Here is a 15,435-nt window from a genome sequence, read left to right as displayed (position 1 = left end):
GCAAAGCAAAACTAAATGGATTCACTCATCACTATTTATAGTTTCGATGAATACAGCTGGAGGTTTTTTATGTTACAGATAATACGTTTCCAGAGAGCTTAACTGCAAATATAACAGTTTTTACGTATGATGGCCCTCTGGTGGTAGTAACTGGAAGGCCATTTAGCAAATGGAGCTAAAAAAAGCAAAAAAGAGGGACAAGCACATCTCAGTGGGTAACCCTGTCATGTACTACATGAGAAGTACAGTAGATGCAGCCAAGGTAATAGATACAGAATGCAATTTTGCGCAACTTCGGAAAAATGGGAGGAATGTGTATGGCTTTCCACCAGCAATTCACTTTGTTGGCAGTTAAAGGCATTTTTGAGAGATAAGTCAACCACCGTAGTAGAGATTTATTGCCACATTGCGCCCGACTGAGCTATAGAGCTTACCCATTGCGCTTTCTTTCATATATGCCTTCAGTTCATATTATACATGGGAATAAGCAATTTTTATTGACTGATACATATTTGTGGCCAAAAAGATTTTGAACCCCCAACCTCTACAGTCAAGGCTCCCCATCCAGAAACCTTGCCAGCAAAACACAGTAGAAAATGCAATAGATCATGCACCACCTGGTGTTGAATTTTGGTATCTTTTCTCCCCTTGTGTTAACTGGATAACCAGTTAGAGATATAACGCTACAACATTGTCTCATTTCTAAAACATTGAAGTTACTTTTCACTACTCACCACTCAGCAATCTGTCTCTCTTCATTCACTCTTTCTGCATAAATTGGGGTCAGATTTTAATTGGCAGGTGGGCTTAATACATCTTTGTGGGGCTCCCTTTCCTGGAACCTAGAGCTAACTGATATAACTTCTATGCAAAGGGAGGGCCCCAAAGCATGCATTAGACCCGTCAATCAAAGTCTGCCCCCGCAGCAGATAGCAAAAGAGTCATAGCAAAGAGTATCTTGATGAATTTATAAACTTTACACATTTTAAAACTGATTATATTAAGATGTCTTATTTCAGTGTCTTATTATTCCCCAGCATTACCCTTACTTCATAAGTTTCTTTTTTTTTTTTTTTTTTTTTTTTTAAGAGAGAATTAAGAAGCTCTTGCCCAGAGATCTTAAGACATGGCAATTTGGACCACTGAACACTGAATACGCAAATTAGGGTTCTGATCTGGCCAAATCTTTTCTGGTGGATTTGTTAATCAGCCAGATCCAAAAGTTGTGGATTTGGTGCATCTCTTATAGAGCAATAAATAGGTTTGCTTAAATGTAATAGAATATGGCAAGCTCCAACAAGAGCAAAGCCAGTCTATAACTTGGACTGGATCATCACCTTAGTCCAGAAGGCAAGCATAATAAAAGGTACTTCATGCATTCAAAATTGAAGCAAATCTGTGTTTTTTTTTTTTTTTAACAGGAATTTAAGGTTTGTCATTAGGAATATTATAATAACGAATATAAAATATTTTAGAATATATTAGAATTATTACAAATTAATGGCCAAGATATGGGATATTATATTTGACAGGGGCTTTTATACTGTATTTTCACTTTGTTAAACACGTTTTCCAGACACGAGATATTAAATAAGAAATCTTCTTACCATGTTGAATATCTTTCATATCAAGATGGAGACTGGACATTAATATTCCAACTGCTTGTGATCTTTTATTGCTCAGCAGCTTGACAACCTGCAAACAAGCAGAAATATTATTTATTGTAAATTTTTGGGGGTTTTGGTAACTTAAGGGGTGCTACAATATATTTTTCCCTTCTCAACCTGTCAGTTATAGCTTCTAATGCTAATAGACTACTGTAGCACAAATATGGGAGCCCCCTCATAGAGTAACACAGCTATTGGCAATGTAAAAGCATCAGGCAAATACTTTGCATGCTATTTATAAAAGACAATGTTATGATAGATGTAAAAAATGTTTAATTTATGGTGTCAGTATGTCTTTAAACCACCTTGTTTTGAACTATATAGCTTTCAGTGGAGGCACAATAATCATACAGATGAATTACATATTAGATATGTTTGGGTTTTAAAAAGAAGCACTTACTTGTTTAGCTTTTGTCTTCGTTATGGTGTCAGAAATTGGTTTTTTTCTTTCTTTTACTGCAGTTTTAGAGAAAAGATTTTCCAGCTCGTGAAAGTCGACTTTTGGCTCACTAACAGCTTCCCAAACAAGTGGTATATTGGAGTCTCTATGATTACGTATGAGATGAAGAGATGCATTATTGCATTTGATAAACTGTACAAAAACTATTTTTACAATATTTTTAAAGGGAATGTTCATTAGGGCTGATAATAAATAGTTTACAGTATATAAATGTAAATTACTTTTTCAAGAGGGTTTACATAAAATAAATAATTTCAGTATCTCTACCATGCCAATCTTTCAGTCTCTACTTAGTCCATTACATAGAGGGCCACCCACTTCTGGCTGAATAAGCAAATGCTTATTTCACTTCATATTTCAAGTTATTTTTTGTAACATTCAAATTTTCTCGACTTTTTTATAACAATTCTAAATTATTAACAACAAAAAACCTCTGCAGAAATGTCCATGAAGATTATGGCAAACATCTAATATAATATGCACACATTCTCATTTGTAAAACTGAGCAGGATACTTGGGATACTGGGTGTTTTACTACAATTCTAAGAGACAATTGAAGCTTTGATAAAGCACTGCACAGAATGTCATCGCCTGAATTGGGTATTATCCATAGAGGTCACCGAGAAAGCTCTCTATGCACATGGAACCAGATTTTTAGTTAATCTTTAAACAAAATTTACAGCTAACTGCATAACACTGAGCAAAATACTTGATGTTTAGTGATACAGTTTACAAACATTGCACTACTAATTAAATAAATGTAAAATATTTATCTTTACAAATTTTATAGAAATATTCCAAAGGCTGTTGGTCTATAAACTAATTCTGTGGATAAGTTAAAAATCATTTCCCCCTATTTATTGTTTAAAGGAAAAATAAAGTCAAAGTCACTTGGGGGTGCCAAAATGTTAGGCACCCCCAAGTGACTTTGACCGCCTACCTTTTACCCCGGGCTGGTGCCCCTGTGAGGAAGGAACAGCACCAGCCCGGGGTAGCTGCCGGCGCTTCCTTTTCCTGATTCGCTGCGCGCGCATGCGCAGTAGAGTGAAAAGCCGAACTTTAAATGTTAAAGTCGGCTTTTCACTCTACTGCGCATGCGCCCACCGCTGGCACTCAGGAAAAGGAAGCGAGGAAGACGGAAGCGCTGCGCTCCAGGTGCCCCGGGCTGGTGCTGTTTTCTCCTAACAGGGGCACCAGCCCGGGGTACAAGGTAAGCGATTAAAGTCACTTGGGGGTGCCTAACATTTTGGCACCCCCAAGTGACTTTGACTTTCGTTTCCCTTTAAGTAGACATATTATAATTACAGCACACAACCCAACAGTAGGAACAGAGAGATGACAGCTGGGAAGCAACTAGGTTTCCCAGATTGTCTTTAATCTTTTACATGTGCTTCTTTGCTATTCCTAGTTATCCTGTATTTACAGTAAAACTTTACTTCATGTGGGAGATTTAGTGCCATGTGTTACAGAATATAAAGGGTTAAATTAATTATGTAATTTGGATACGTGTTGTAGCCCTTACAGGCACCGGTGCCATTTTTTCTGCTGTACCTTACAACTTTCCATATGGTGGCTTAACTTCTTTACACCTACAGCCCAGAATGGTTATCAGACAAAGGAATGAAACAGGATCCTCCTTCTTGGGGGAGGAAGAAGGGAGGTAAATAGATAAGTTAGGAAGTATGTTCCAAGAGGATTTAAGTGCCTAAGTAGTTTTTGGGAAAAGGGAAAAGAAAGCAACTGGCAGAATGAGTCACGAAGCCCATGGAAATTTCATACCCCCTCAAAGAAGAAGGAACTTCCTTTTCCAAATGAAGGAAGGCTCACAGACCAACATCCCTCCCACGCTCTTTGGACTCTTATGGAACCACACTGGATCTGTACAACCTGGAGGACTGCAATTCCAGCCTGTGTCTTGGCTGCACCTGGACTATCTGTGGGACACTCTAGATAAATTGCTGATTGGTGCTATGGGCAACATCACCGGTGTTGGTTGTCTCCAGTTTTAATAAATACACCCCGTGGTCTTTATGCTTCCAAAACCACTGGGAGCAACATCAAAGATGTTGGTGAGCAACATGTTGCTGTATTTGTTGCTCAGGTATTGTGCTTAAGAGGGATCTATCACAAAAATTAAAATTTAATAAAAACTTTATCTCAGAAAAATTTTAAACTTTCTAAATATAATGTATTAAAAATTATGTACAGTTTCCGAAATAATCAATTGTTTCTTCACTCTCCCCCTCTCAACATCTGTCTCTCTTCATGCAGAAGTTGAGGTCAGATTCTGTTTGAGAGGTACTGAGGTCTTCTAAAGTACACCTTTTTGGGGTCAAATAACTGATTCTAGCACAAACAAAATCTAACAAAATAACCAACGCCGGCACAAATCCCGCATGTAGAGAGTATTTCTGTCAGAGCCAATTATTTTGAAAGCATACATCTTCTAGGCCAGTGGTCCCTAACCAATAGTTCACAAGCAACATGTTGCTCACCAACATCTTTGATGTTGCTCCCAGTGGTTTTGGAAGCATAAAGACCATGGGGTGTATTTATTAAAACTGGAGACAAACAACACCGGTGATGTTGCCCATTGCACCAATCAGCAATAAGGTTTGAATGGTCGCCTACATGTTAAAAAACAAAAGCAAAAATCTGTTGCTGTGGGCAACATCAACAGTGATATTTGTCTCCAGTGTTTATAAATACAACCCCATGGGGTATATTTATCATGTTGTGTAAAAAGCGGAGTAAAACATCACCAGTTATGTTGCTCATAGTGGCCAATCAGATGCTTTGCTTTTGTAACTGTTGAAATCTAATTGCGGATTGGTTGCCCTGGGCAACATCACCGGTAATGCTTCACTCCATTTTTTACACAGCATGATCATTATACCCCCATGTGTACTGCCAAAAAGAGCCTCTTGTTGTCTGCCAGCCCACAATATGCTACCAAATAACCAATCACAGCCCTTATTGAGGCACCCCCTAGGAACATTTTAAAGGAGAAGGAAAGGCTAATAAAGAGTTAATCTCAAACTGCAGGTATACCTTCAGTTGTCTCAATAGTGCCCTTAAGTCTCCCCATATTTCTTCTGTTCAGATGATCAGAAGCCAAACAGGCAGAAAAAAACTGAGCTGTGTAAAGAAAGTTCCCATAATGCCTCACTCCTGCACTGAGACCAAGTGTAAATGCTCAGTTTGTAAGACTATGGGGCCGATTCATTAAAACACGAGTTCGAATCCCGAATGGGAAAAATTTGGATTGGATACGATAATTTCTGAAGATCGCAAATATCACGAAAATGCTTATGAAAAAATCGTATTAGTCACTATAATATCGTATTGGCGATCCGAAAGTCACAACATTTTTGTACCGAACGATTGTAAACAGCAGCAAAAACGTTTTCATGCAAGCATACGAAAAAGTCGCACAAGCGCGGAAAAAACGACAAAAATATGCTCGGAGCGTTCAAATGAACGTGTCTTAATAAATCTTCCCCTATGTTTAAGACAAAAGTTCTTGTCAGGGGGGGTTTCCAAGTTTACAAATATTCAGAGGTCCCTGCTATGTCTGCCTTATATAGAGCTGAATGGTAATTGAGAAAAGCATTTATGAAATTTACATGGCAAAAGCTGCCGTTTCCTTTTGTCTCTTTTTTTTCTCTAGTTATTATTTTAAGTAATATCCCCTTATAACTCTGTAGCCCTCTTAATCTAATTAAGCATGCAACCATGCCACATTTCCATTAACAAGAACAAGTTAGGACAATGTAAAAGGCACTAATGAAACGGTTTACTGAAAAGCACTATGCCCATGTGAAATATGGAGCCAGTAGAAGTGGAGGCTTGGCAAGCTGAAGGACCATAAAGTTATGACCCCCCCAAATAACTAACAAAGATATGGTGAAAGAAGTTACTCAAACATATTTCCAGCTGCAACAACATACTCAAGCTTCCTTTGTCACGTCCCTGACAAAATTTACCTGCTCTAATTGGCTGTTTCCAGCACTTTACACTACTTACAAACAACAATAGTTTAAATAGGAAAAAATATTAGGTTGAAGTAGCACACTAATTAACCAGTTATAAACAAAAACACTAAAACCTGCATATGAACGCTCCTTTCCTCAGCTATCAGCCTTTAGACTTGGTAGAATCTGCCTCAAAAATGAAGAAGAACTTCCAAGCACTCCAGACACAGAGGTATTGCTAAAAGTAGATCTTTATTAATCCATCTAAAAACTGAACGCCTAACGCGTTTCGTGCTCACGTAATCATTGGCATAGACACATAATTGGAGGGAGGTTTAAATAGTATTGCACAGTGATTGGCACACAGAGTAAAGCGAAAAACACTCCCACCCTCATGATAAAAACAATGATGGAAAAAGACCTTCAACATGATGATATATACAATTATGTACAAAATATCATATACAAGAATCGAAACTTCATGTTACGAACGCTGAACATTAATAAATAATCATTTAATCCATAATTATTATATAATAAATAAATAAGTCATAAGAAGTAGATAATAATTTGTAACAAATGGATAGTCCACTTAGAAAGACAGTACAGAACAAGCAAGACATAGCAAGTAACATCAAAGATGGAATTGAGGCCTTTGGGATGCCGTGTATTTAACATAAATATCCATTTAACTTCAGAACGCAAGAGCCTCGCATATATGTCTGTACGTCTCTCATCTGAGAGAATCCTGTCAATTGCTTGAATCTGTAAAAATGATACATCGGATCCGCAACAATTTGTAAAGTGTCTAGCCACAGGATTGCTGCTGTCACTTGCAACAATGTGCCTAATGTGTTCCCGCATTCTGCTTTTCAGGGAACGAGTTGTACAGCCAATATATTGGACTCCACATTTTGAACAAGTTAGGAGATAGACAACTTGTCGTGTGTTACAGTTGGCATAAAAATGCATGTTGTACAATCTCCCAGTCACTGTACTACAAAAGCTAGTAGATTAATAGGAGTACGAGTTACACACCTACGGGCCCCACAACGATAGGTCCCTTTAACAGTTAACCAAGTCGTTTTTGGAGATTGAGATCTCCACAAAGTAGGTGAAAGTACTGTAAATTACCTAAAGTGGGAGCTTTCCGTGCAACAAAGTTGAATCCATTTTGTAAAACCACTGCTAAATCTGGATCATTATAAAGAACTGGAATAAAGCTATTAATTATTCACCTAATCCTATAAAACGGATTACTGAAGGCAGACTGATTACTGAAGGCTACTCTTATTCCTGGTTCCACTAGAACCCCTATTATTGGCAAGCAAACTTGACCTCTCTGTTCGTAAAGCTTTAACAAAAGCCGCAGATAATGATTTCATATTGTACCCCTGGTTCAAAAATCTGTCAAGCAAAAGGATCAACTGTTCTAAAAAGGCACAATCCGTGCTACAATTCCTTTGCAAACGGTAAAACTGTCCCAGGGGAATACCCTTAAACATGTGACCCGGATGGCAGGAATCCGCTCTCAGAGAGTTACCCGCACATGCTTTCCTGAAAACCATGGTTTCCACAAGAGAACCCATAGCAACAAGCCTCAAATCCAAAAATGCAATGGTGTGTTTGTTGAATTCACTAGTGAACTTCAAATTTAAATCATTGATGTTCAATTCATCCACAAAATGTAAAATCTACTTCAGACCCCTGCCACACATACAGAAGGTCATCAACATACAGTTTGTAAAAAACAATTTTGTGTAAGTAAGGTGAACTACCTCCATAGATGTGGGACTCCTCCCACCAACCCATGTAAAGGTTGGCGTAGGTAGGCGCAAACTTAGCGCCCATTGACGTCTGATCATAATTTAAATGCTATTAAGATAAAAACTTAACACTGACGACTTTACCTTCACTTTTTTCAGTTCTACTGCTTTAATGGGATAAAACAGATACTTTCTCGTTGTTTGTCTTGTAAATCTTGAAATGTTAATGAAAATTATTGAAAAGAAAAGCCTATTTGTTAAAAAGTATTCTTAGGCATCCACTAGAGTTGCAGATAGTTCTGCTTCAATAGAAAGAAGCCATGTGTAATCAAATTAGATAGATTAGTATAACTTATAATCAAAAATGTTGTGGAATTATAAATAGTACATGTATTTAGCACAGAGTAAAAAAAAAAAAAATCAGAAAATAAAGAACTCGGATAAGCAATTGGTCATTTTAGGCATGTGAAATTATAATAAATGTTGGAGCTGCTTCAATTTAACAGACAAGAATGCATTTTACACCTTACTTCAGCTGTATAACGTCCTTCAGCTGTATATTGCTAATACTTTTTTTTTTTTTTAATTGCTTTCTATTTTTTTCCTAGCTAATAAAAACACACATGCAATAAAAAATATACATACATAAATATATATTTACACACACAATAAATATATACTGTCATGTTGGAGCAGTAAGGCTCCCCATGGAAAAGTCTGGTTGAAATCCACATTTGAGGGAAACCCTTCCCAGTAGGGGGTAATTCACAAATATCCCCTAAAGACACAACCAGGGCTGCGGAAAGGTGACAACTTAAACAATTCATTAGACAATGCGGGGCCAGCCCGTGGAAGCAGGAAGCTGGTTTCTTTGATCTGTGATCAAAGAAGCCAGTTGTGGGCCTAGAACAGCAGGGGGGGTGCAGCTATGAGAAAAATATGGATTATAGAAAGGGGTCCATATCTCCTCTGCTTTAGGGTTCCCATACTTATAAAACACATAGGATTTAGGAGGAGGCCCCAGGCTTCCCAATGATACCAAACAGGGACTTCCTATACCCACCAGTTACAAGTTATAGTTTCTTGGGGACTGGGACATGAGACACCCCCCATGTTTGGTATCATTTTGATCGTCCACATATAGGTTAAAACAATTCCCTACTTTCATAATAATATTGAGTACTGGCAAGTACCAATATTATATGAAAAGAAACTGGCTCTATAAGTACAGCTCTCTAAAGAGGGTGGGTACCACCCAAAGGGGTCACGTGACCAGTTCCTGGGCACTCCCTCCTCATGCATACGGTAATGAGGGAGGGGCCCAGCGGGGGATAAAAGCACGCATGCCCAGGTATTCTTTAGCTCATTCTGGAGGCCGCAACTTATGCATATAATGTTGGGGGATGGGCTCAGGACTTTCAACCTCTTGCCTCAGAGGGCACAGGATATTCGGTAACGTACTTAGGATTTCTCTGTTTTTATCCCCGTTTATTTTATTGACTGTTTTGCATGTATGTTTCTCTTTTGTAACATCTTTTTAAAACTGCACTGTTTACCCTGGTAATATTAAATATAAAATTTAATAAGTTTAGTCCTTTGGCTCTATATCGATTCCCACGTACCTCGTATGACTGCTCAGGCCTAGGTGTATTAACTGTTTGGTGTGTGTATATGTATTGGGTAGAGGGCAGATTCTGTGTAGATGCTAATTAACTAGTGGGCTGCTAGCAGGGGGTAGGTTTGACTGTAATTTTAACCCTGTGGCTGCTTGTGTGCTGTTAAATTAGTGAGAACTAACCCTAACTGCAGTAAGAAAGTTTGTGTATGAAATATTCGGGTAATTGGGTTTCTATCACCTGTTAATGATAGATGGTGGCAGCGAATAGTTGTATTTGGGGCGGTGGTTTGTTTGGGGGTGCTTGATGTTAGTCTAACCTGTGTGAAAGCTGACTGCGTGTAACCCCCTTGTTCCCCGTCCCGGTGTCAGGCGCGTCTGTGAGTGGCGTCTCCCTGACATATACACACAAGTTTACTTACAAATGCAAAAACAAAATGTAGCCCTGGAGATTACTGAAGTCCTGGTTATTTTGCTTTTGTCCAAAAAGGTATAAACCTTCTAAGGGTGATGGCACAAGGGGAGATTTGTTGCCCAGAGTTAAATCTGCACTACTGCAGACAACAAACCTCCCTAAAATCCCACTGGCAAAAATGCAAAATGCCAGGGGAAAAAGACCAAATGCATTGCTTCATTTTTCCAAATCACTCAAAGCTTCATTGCGTGGCAACCTCAGGTGATTTCAGTAAGCCAAAGCAACTTGTATATTTTCCCAAAGGAAGATTTACATCATTTCTGGTGGGAAAGCATTTTTGGGATAATTGTTGCCTGCGGTAGCACGAATTAACTGAGGGCGACAAGTCCCCTTGTGTGCCATTACTCTTAAAAGGCAATTTTGGGGAATCTGCCATCACAACTTCTCAAGTAGGGCTAAAATCTTTTGCTGCGAGGAGTACTGTCTGGCACAGAAAAGGAGCTGGGTGTTAACGTGAGGGAAGGGAAGTGTTTGTGTCCCCTCGCCAGTGCCTCTTCTACAGCGAAAATAAGACCAAACTGAAAAACTTTGCTCATAGTTTAATTATTTTAAGAAATTTAGTTCCATGTCTATGCACTTTTCCAGGTTATTACTATTGTAAGGACTTAAGCCTGGAGAACTACACTGCATAAGGTGAGGTCTTACAAAGAATACTTTTGCCTTTTAAGTTACTACTTTAACTACTTTAACTTTAAACACAATAAACCCCAATAGGTTTTCAATGAAGGAGGCCCCCAACAGAGTTACATTTAATGTATAACTATCATGTTATTTAAGTTTTTCCCCAATTGCCCAATAAGCATACATTTATAAAAGCTGAATTCCATTTTATAGCTTTAAGCCCAGACCTTATAGGTATTTAAAATTTTTTGCAAAATGGTAACAACCTGCATGGTACCTATTTTTTTGCACAATTTAAGGTCATTGGCAAAACAGATAATACAATTCCAACCTCATGGGCATTCATACACCAATTTAAAACCACCAAGGGCATAAAGAAATACCTCTAAGGTACACTCCTAACAATGGCTGAGCTAGAAAATGTTCCTCACCATACTTTTTAATAATTTATCTTTCAGCCAGTTCTCTATCCAAACTCAAAAAGTATGTTCATTGCCAATATTCCTTCTCTGTAGTACTGGTTAGGAAACCACATCCACTCCAACTGCAATAACTAATAGAATGCAATTGCAAATGACTTGTGCATAAAGCTATGTATTGCCCCAAACTCACAGGACCATGAAATATATGGATATTGGTCTATTACAAAGAAAGCCTTCATTATTCTGCATAAATAAATTGTTTAAAACCTCTGCTGTCTTCCTGATTCCATCGACAAATTTACCTTGTTCTGATACAAAGGTTTAAAGAGTTTGCCGGCTGACTAGATGGATGATAACATTACTATAGTATACTTAGTAATTTAGAAAAGATCACGAGTGTAAAAATGTTACCTTTTCCCATGCAATTCAATTCTTGTCCAGTAGAGAGGCTTCATAGGTTTGCTTGGCTCAATTGGTGCTTTTCTATATCCTTTATCTTGATTCAGTCCGAAAGCAAATAATCCAGCTGGCAATGGAGGTGTAAGACAACCAAGTGCTGGTGCACAACCAAATGAAGGCAGAACTGATCCTTGCACATGGGATGCTAAAAAACGAGGTGGAATAGGCACTGAGCCAGGAAATGGTGGTGGTGGTGGTGGAGGAGGAGGAGCAGGGCCGGAGCAAGGTAATGGTGAAGGGGATGACCCCAAAAAGGCAACTGGAAGTGGAGGAGGAGGAGGTGGTGGCCTGTAGTTACCCATAGAAGGAGAAGTAGGTCTGGAACCAATTCCTAATGGAAAGGGAGGAGGAGGGGGTGGAGGAGGTGGTGGGGGCATACCAATACTAGATGGAAGCGATGGTGACACCCCCATGCCAGGTGGAAGAGGTGGGGCAGGAGGAGGAGGAACAGGAAAGCCAGCAGCACTTGCCATTCCTATGTCAGGTGGAAGAGGAGGGGGAGGTGGTGGTGGGGGAGGTGCATTTAAAATGCTAATTCCATTTGGCAGAGGAGGAGGAGGTGGAATACCTGAGCCAAATAAAGAAAGAGGAAGGGGAGGAGGTGGTGGAGGGGGACATGGAAACGCTGTACCATTAGGAAGAGGAGGAGGAGGAGGTGGCATAGGATGTTGACTGTCAAAGTATAGATTTGATGGAAGGGGTGGTGGGGGAGGTACTCCTATTCCAGGAATAAATGAAGACGGGGGAGCCGGAGGTGGGGGCGGAGGAATATGGGTTGTACATGGACCAAGGTCATGCTTATCAGGTAGCATCTGAGAAGCATTTTCAAGATTATTTATGGAAACAAACGGCAATGGAGGTGGGGTTGGAATTCTGGACAGGATGTGTTTATGATCTGAGGAATCCGACATAGGCAGGGATACAGATCCAGTCTGTAAAGCAGATGCTAAAATATCTGTGAATATATTAGAATCAATTTGCTGTGAATTTGGTTTTGGTGATAAAACCACAGATAATTCAGAGCAGTAAGTCAAATGCGATGGAAGTTCTAAACTTGATGGTAATTGTTTCATATATTTGTTTCTAGCTGCACTATCTAACTGTGCTAATATCGACAAGGAAGGCACTTCCTGTAATTCTTCTACCGGAGAAGTCTGAACAGATTTTCCTTCTACACATTTTTTTAAAGATATATGCCATTCATCTTCCACTTCAGTAGATGGTTCTGTTGATGGCTTTATTTGTTCCCAAGCTGAAATATTTGCTTGGCCATTCTGTTTTTCACGTTCAGCAAGTTTAGTCCTCAAATCCTCAATAGTTTGCTCAAGTTGCTGTATTATCTGAATATGGTCTTCTTTAAGTAAAGAATATGGTAGTTCTGAATCTTCCTGAAAACAGATACAGAAAATACAATTATTGTAAAATTTGTGTTATCATAAGAAAATATGATAATTATAGATGAACAAGATTGCACAGGTATAGAATATAATTACAAATTTAAAAAAGCAGAACTACAGGACTCACTAAACACCATCTCTACTAGAACCAAACAAAAGATACTTGGCTAATTATGTTTAGAGGAGACACAGGACTCATGGTTAAATAGACATCTTTAAAATGGTAAATCAGCCTATCCAAATTATGGCATAAGTTTTGTAAGAATTCAAAATTGTTAATAGGGCATTGTCTAAGGTTTACACATTTTCTGAGTAAAATCCAGGGATACATTCGGAAAAGGTGGTGCACGCAGGGCAAAAAGATCAATAGATGTAACTTGTATATATTATCCACACAGAAAACAAGATATGAAAATCCAAAGCTAATCCCATCTATAATATCACAAAAACAAGGTACACTAGGATACAGTAGGATAACTGTGAGTAGATAAAACAGGCCCAGGCCCACAAACTTGTGGATGTAAATACAAAGCCAATAACCTACTTGCCGTCTTTTTCTGTGGTTCCAATCAATGCTTCCTTTCCTTCAATTTTCATTTGCCTTTTACTGCTTACCTTTACTGTCCTTCCATATTTTTTTCCTTTATCCAGCATCTTTGATCTTTTACTTTATCAACATTTGACCCCTTTTTTCCTCATATTTTACCCTACTTTCACCTCTTGCTGTGATCATTACCTTCCCTTGCTTTGCCAACTCTCCTCCACCTTTCTACTCTTATTTTCCACATCAATTTATATCTGTTCTCTTTTATGTTTCCTCTCTTCTATTTTTTTATCTTTCCATTTGTTCTTTATTTCTTCTGACTTGCATTATACTTTTATTTCCTTTTCTCTTACTCTGTGTATGCTCTCTTCCCCACTTCCTTCTCCTCTTTTACTTTTTTGCTCCCTTTCCACCTCTATACTATCTACTCTTGTCCTTACATTTTTCTCCTCATCCCTGCTCCATTCTGTTATAATTTTAATCTCTTTATTATCTCTCCCTTTGCTCCCAGAGACAGCTCTGGCCACTTATTTGTTTTCATGGTCCATGTAATTAATCCTGCCTTTTTGCCTAGTTTAATAAACTATTTGTCCCATTTGAATGGGCAGCTCTACTTCAGTGTTGGTCATACAGAATGATCAATCACATGCTTAACTGCTGATACTCTCTTGTTGCTTGAGGTAGATTCAACAGTCTCACTGAGTTTTCTGAATTTTCTTAGACATTGCTGAAGTCTTGGTAGGCTACATGATCTGACAGCCTACAGAGTCAGCTAAGCACAACAACTTTCTCCTGCCCTTTACTTCCCCCAGAAAGAGCAGGTCCTTAAAATAAGGTGCCTCTATTGGTCTGGCACTGTTTGCTAGCAGAAGATGAGAGGAATGGAACTTTCATTAAAAGCCGCATAGGTTTTTATTTTTACAGTGATGTTGTTAATGGGTCTGTGTGTGCGAATTGGGGTTTGCTTGGAAGGGTTGAATTAGATGGACTTTGGTCTTTTTCCAACCTAACATAACTATGTAACTATGTATGCAGACTGGGACACTTTCCACCGGGGATCAGGGTCCTGAAATGGGGCCTGTCCCTGTGTAATGGGGATGGATGTTAACCTTAGCATTGTCTGCATTTTAGGGGCTATTCAGAGCAGTGGCATAACTAAAATCTCCAGATTGCCAAGGCCAAAGGTCACTTCTCTATTCTTATTCTCCTGGACGTATCCTTTACTTATAATAGTGTTGACCATTCCATTCTACTGCAAACTCTCTATTCTATTGGTATATGTGATCAAGATGCATCAAGGCTCTCTCTTTCTAGTTTTCTAACTGCTCCTTCTCTGTTACTTTTGTTATCAAATCTTCTTCCCGTTCAGCTTGATGATGATGTGATAGTACCCCACTAAGCTTAACCACTTGACTAGTCCTTATCCTTGTGAAATTTTAATAATGCTTCTGCCAAAACATTCCTCTGTAATATTGCCAAGATATGCCCCTTTCATTCACAAGTAATTACTATAATACTAATTCCTTATCCTATTCGGTTTGGACTATTACAACCTTCCTACTAACCAGTCTCCCAGACTCCCACCTCTCTCCCCTGCAATTAGTCTTAAACTCTGCTGCTGGAATTCTCCTGCTCTCTCCTAAAAGGGAACTAGCTCAGCCACAGGTAAAATCTTATACAACATCCTTCTGCTACCATCTGCTCCTCACTACATTTCTTTGCTTAACTCTCTGATTGTTTCTCTTAGTCTCCTCTCTCCTTTCTGATCCAATCTTTTTTTACATCCACACTCCCTGCAATGTCTCATCCAAAACCTTTCTGTCCTGCTGGTCTTTAGCTCTGGAATTCCTTCCTTGATTTCCTCCACAGGAAACATTTTCTTTCATTTCAAAAAGAAACTCAGATCCTACCTTTTGGAGAACATTCAATAATAACACTGGGGCACTATCAGTCTTCCTATCACTATTTTAAATAATATATGCTACATGCCATATTCAACCCACTAAAACAAAAGATTTTTGTATTTTGGGATTAT

General features: G+C 38.8%; 1 protein-coding gene across 2 annotated transcripts in view; it reads right to left on the bottom strand.

The window, feature by feature from the left end:
* fmn2 (formin 2) overlaps positions 1-15,435 on the bottom strand; it is a 40,657-nt gene that overhangs the window by 12,550 nt on the left and 12,672 nt on the right. For both annotated transcript variants that reach the window (XM_012963713.3, XM_002935817.5), the window contains exons 7-9: positions 11,412-12,847; positions 2,068-2,212; positions 1,608-1,695 (exon numbers count right to left, since the gene is read on the bottom strand). In XM_012963713.3, the coding sequence (XP_012819167.2) occupies positions 1,608-1,695; positions 2,068-2,212; positions 11,412-12,847 (1,669 nt within the window). The remainder of the gene's footprint in view (positions 1-1,607; positions 1,696-2,067; positions 2,213-11,411; positions 12,848-15,435) is intronic.

The sequence above is a fragment of the Xenopus tropicalis genome, chromosome 5, assembly GCF_000004195.4.
Source record: "Xenopus tropicalis strain Nigerian chromosome 5, UCB_Xtro_10.0, whole genome shotgun sequence".
Lineage (NCBI taxonomy): Eukaryota > Metazoa > Chordata > Amphibia > Anura > Pipidae > Xenopus > Xenopus tropicalis.
This window is presented reverse-complemented; position numbering and strand designations above follow the sequence as displayed.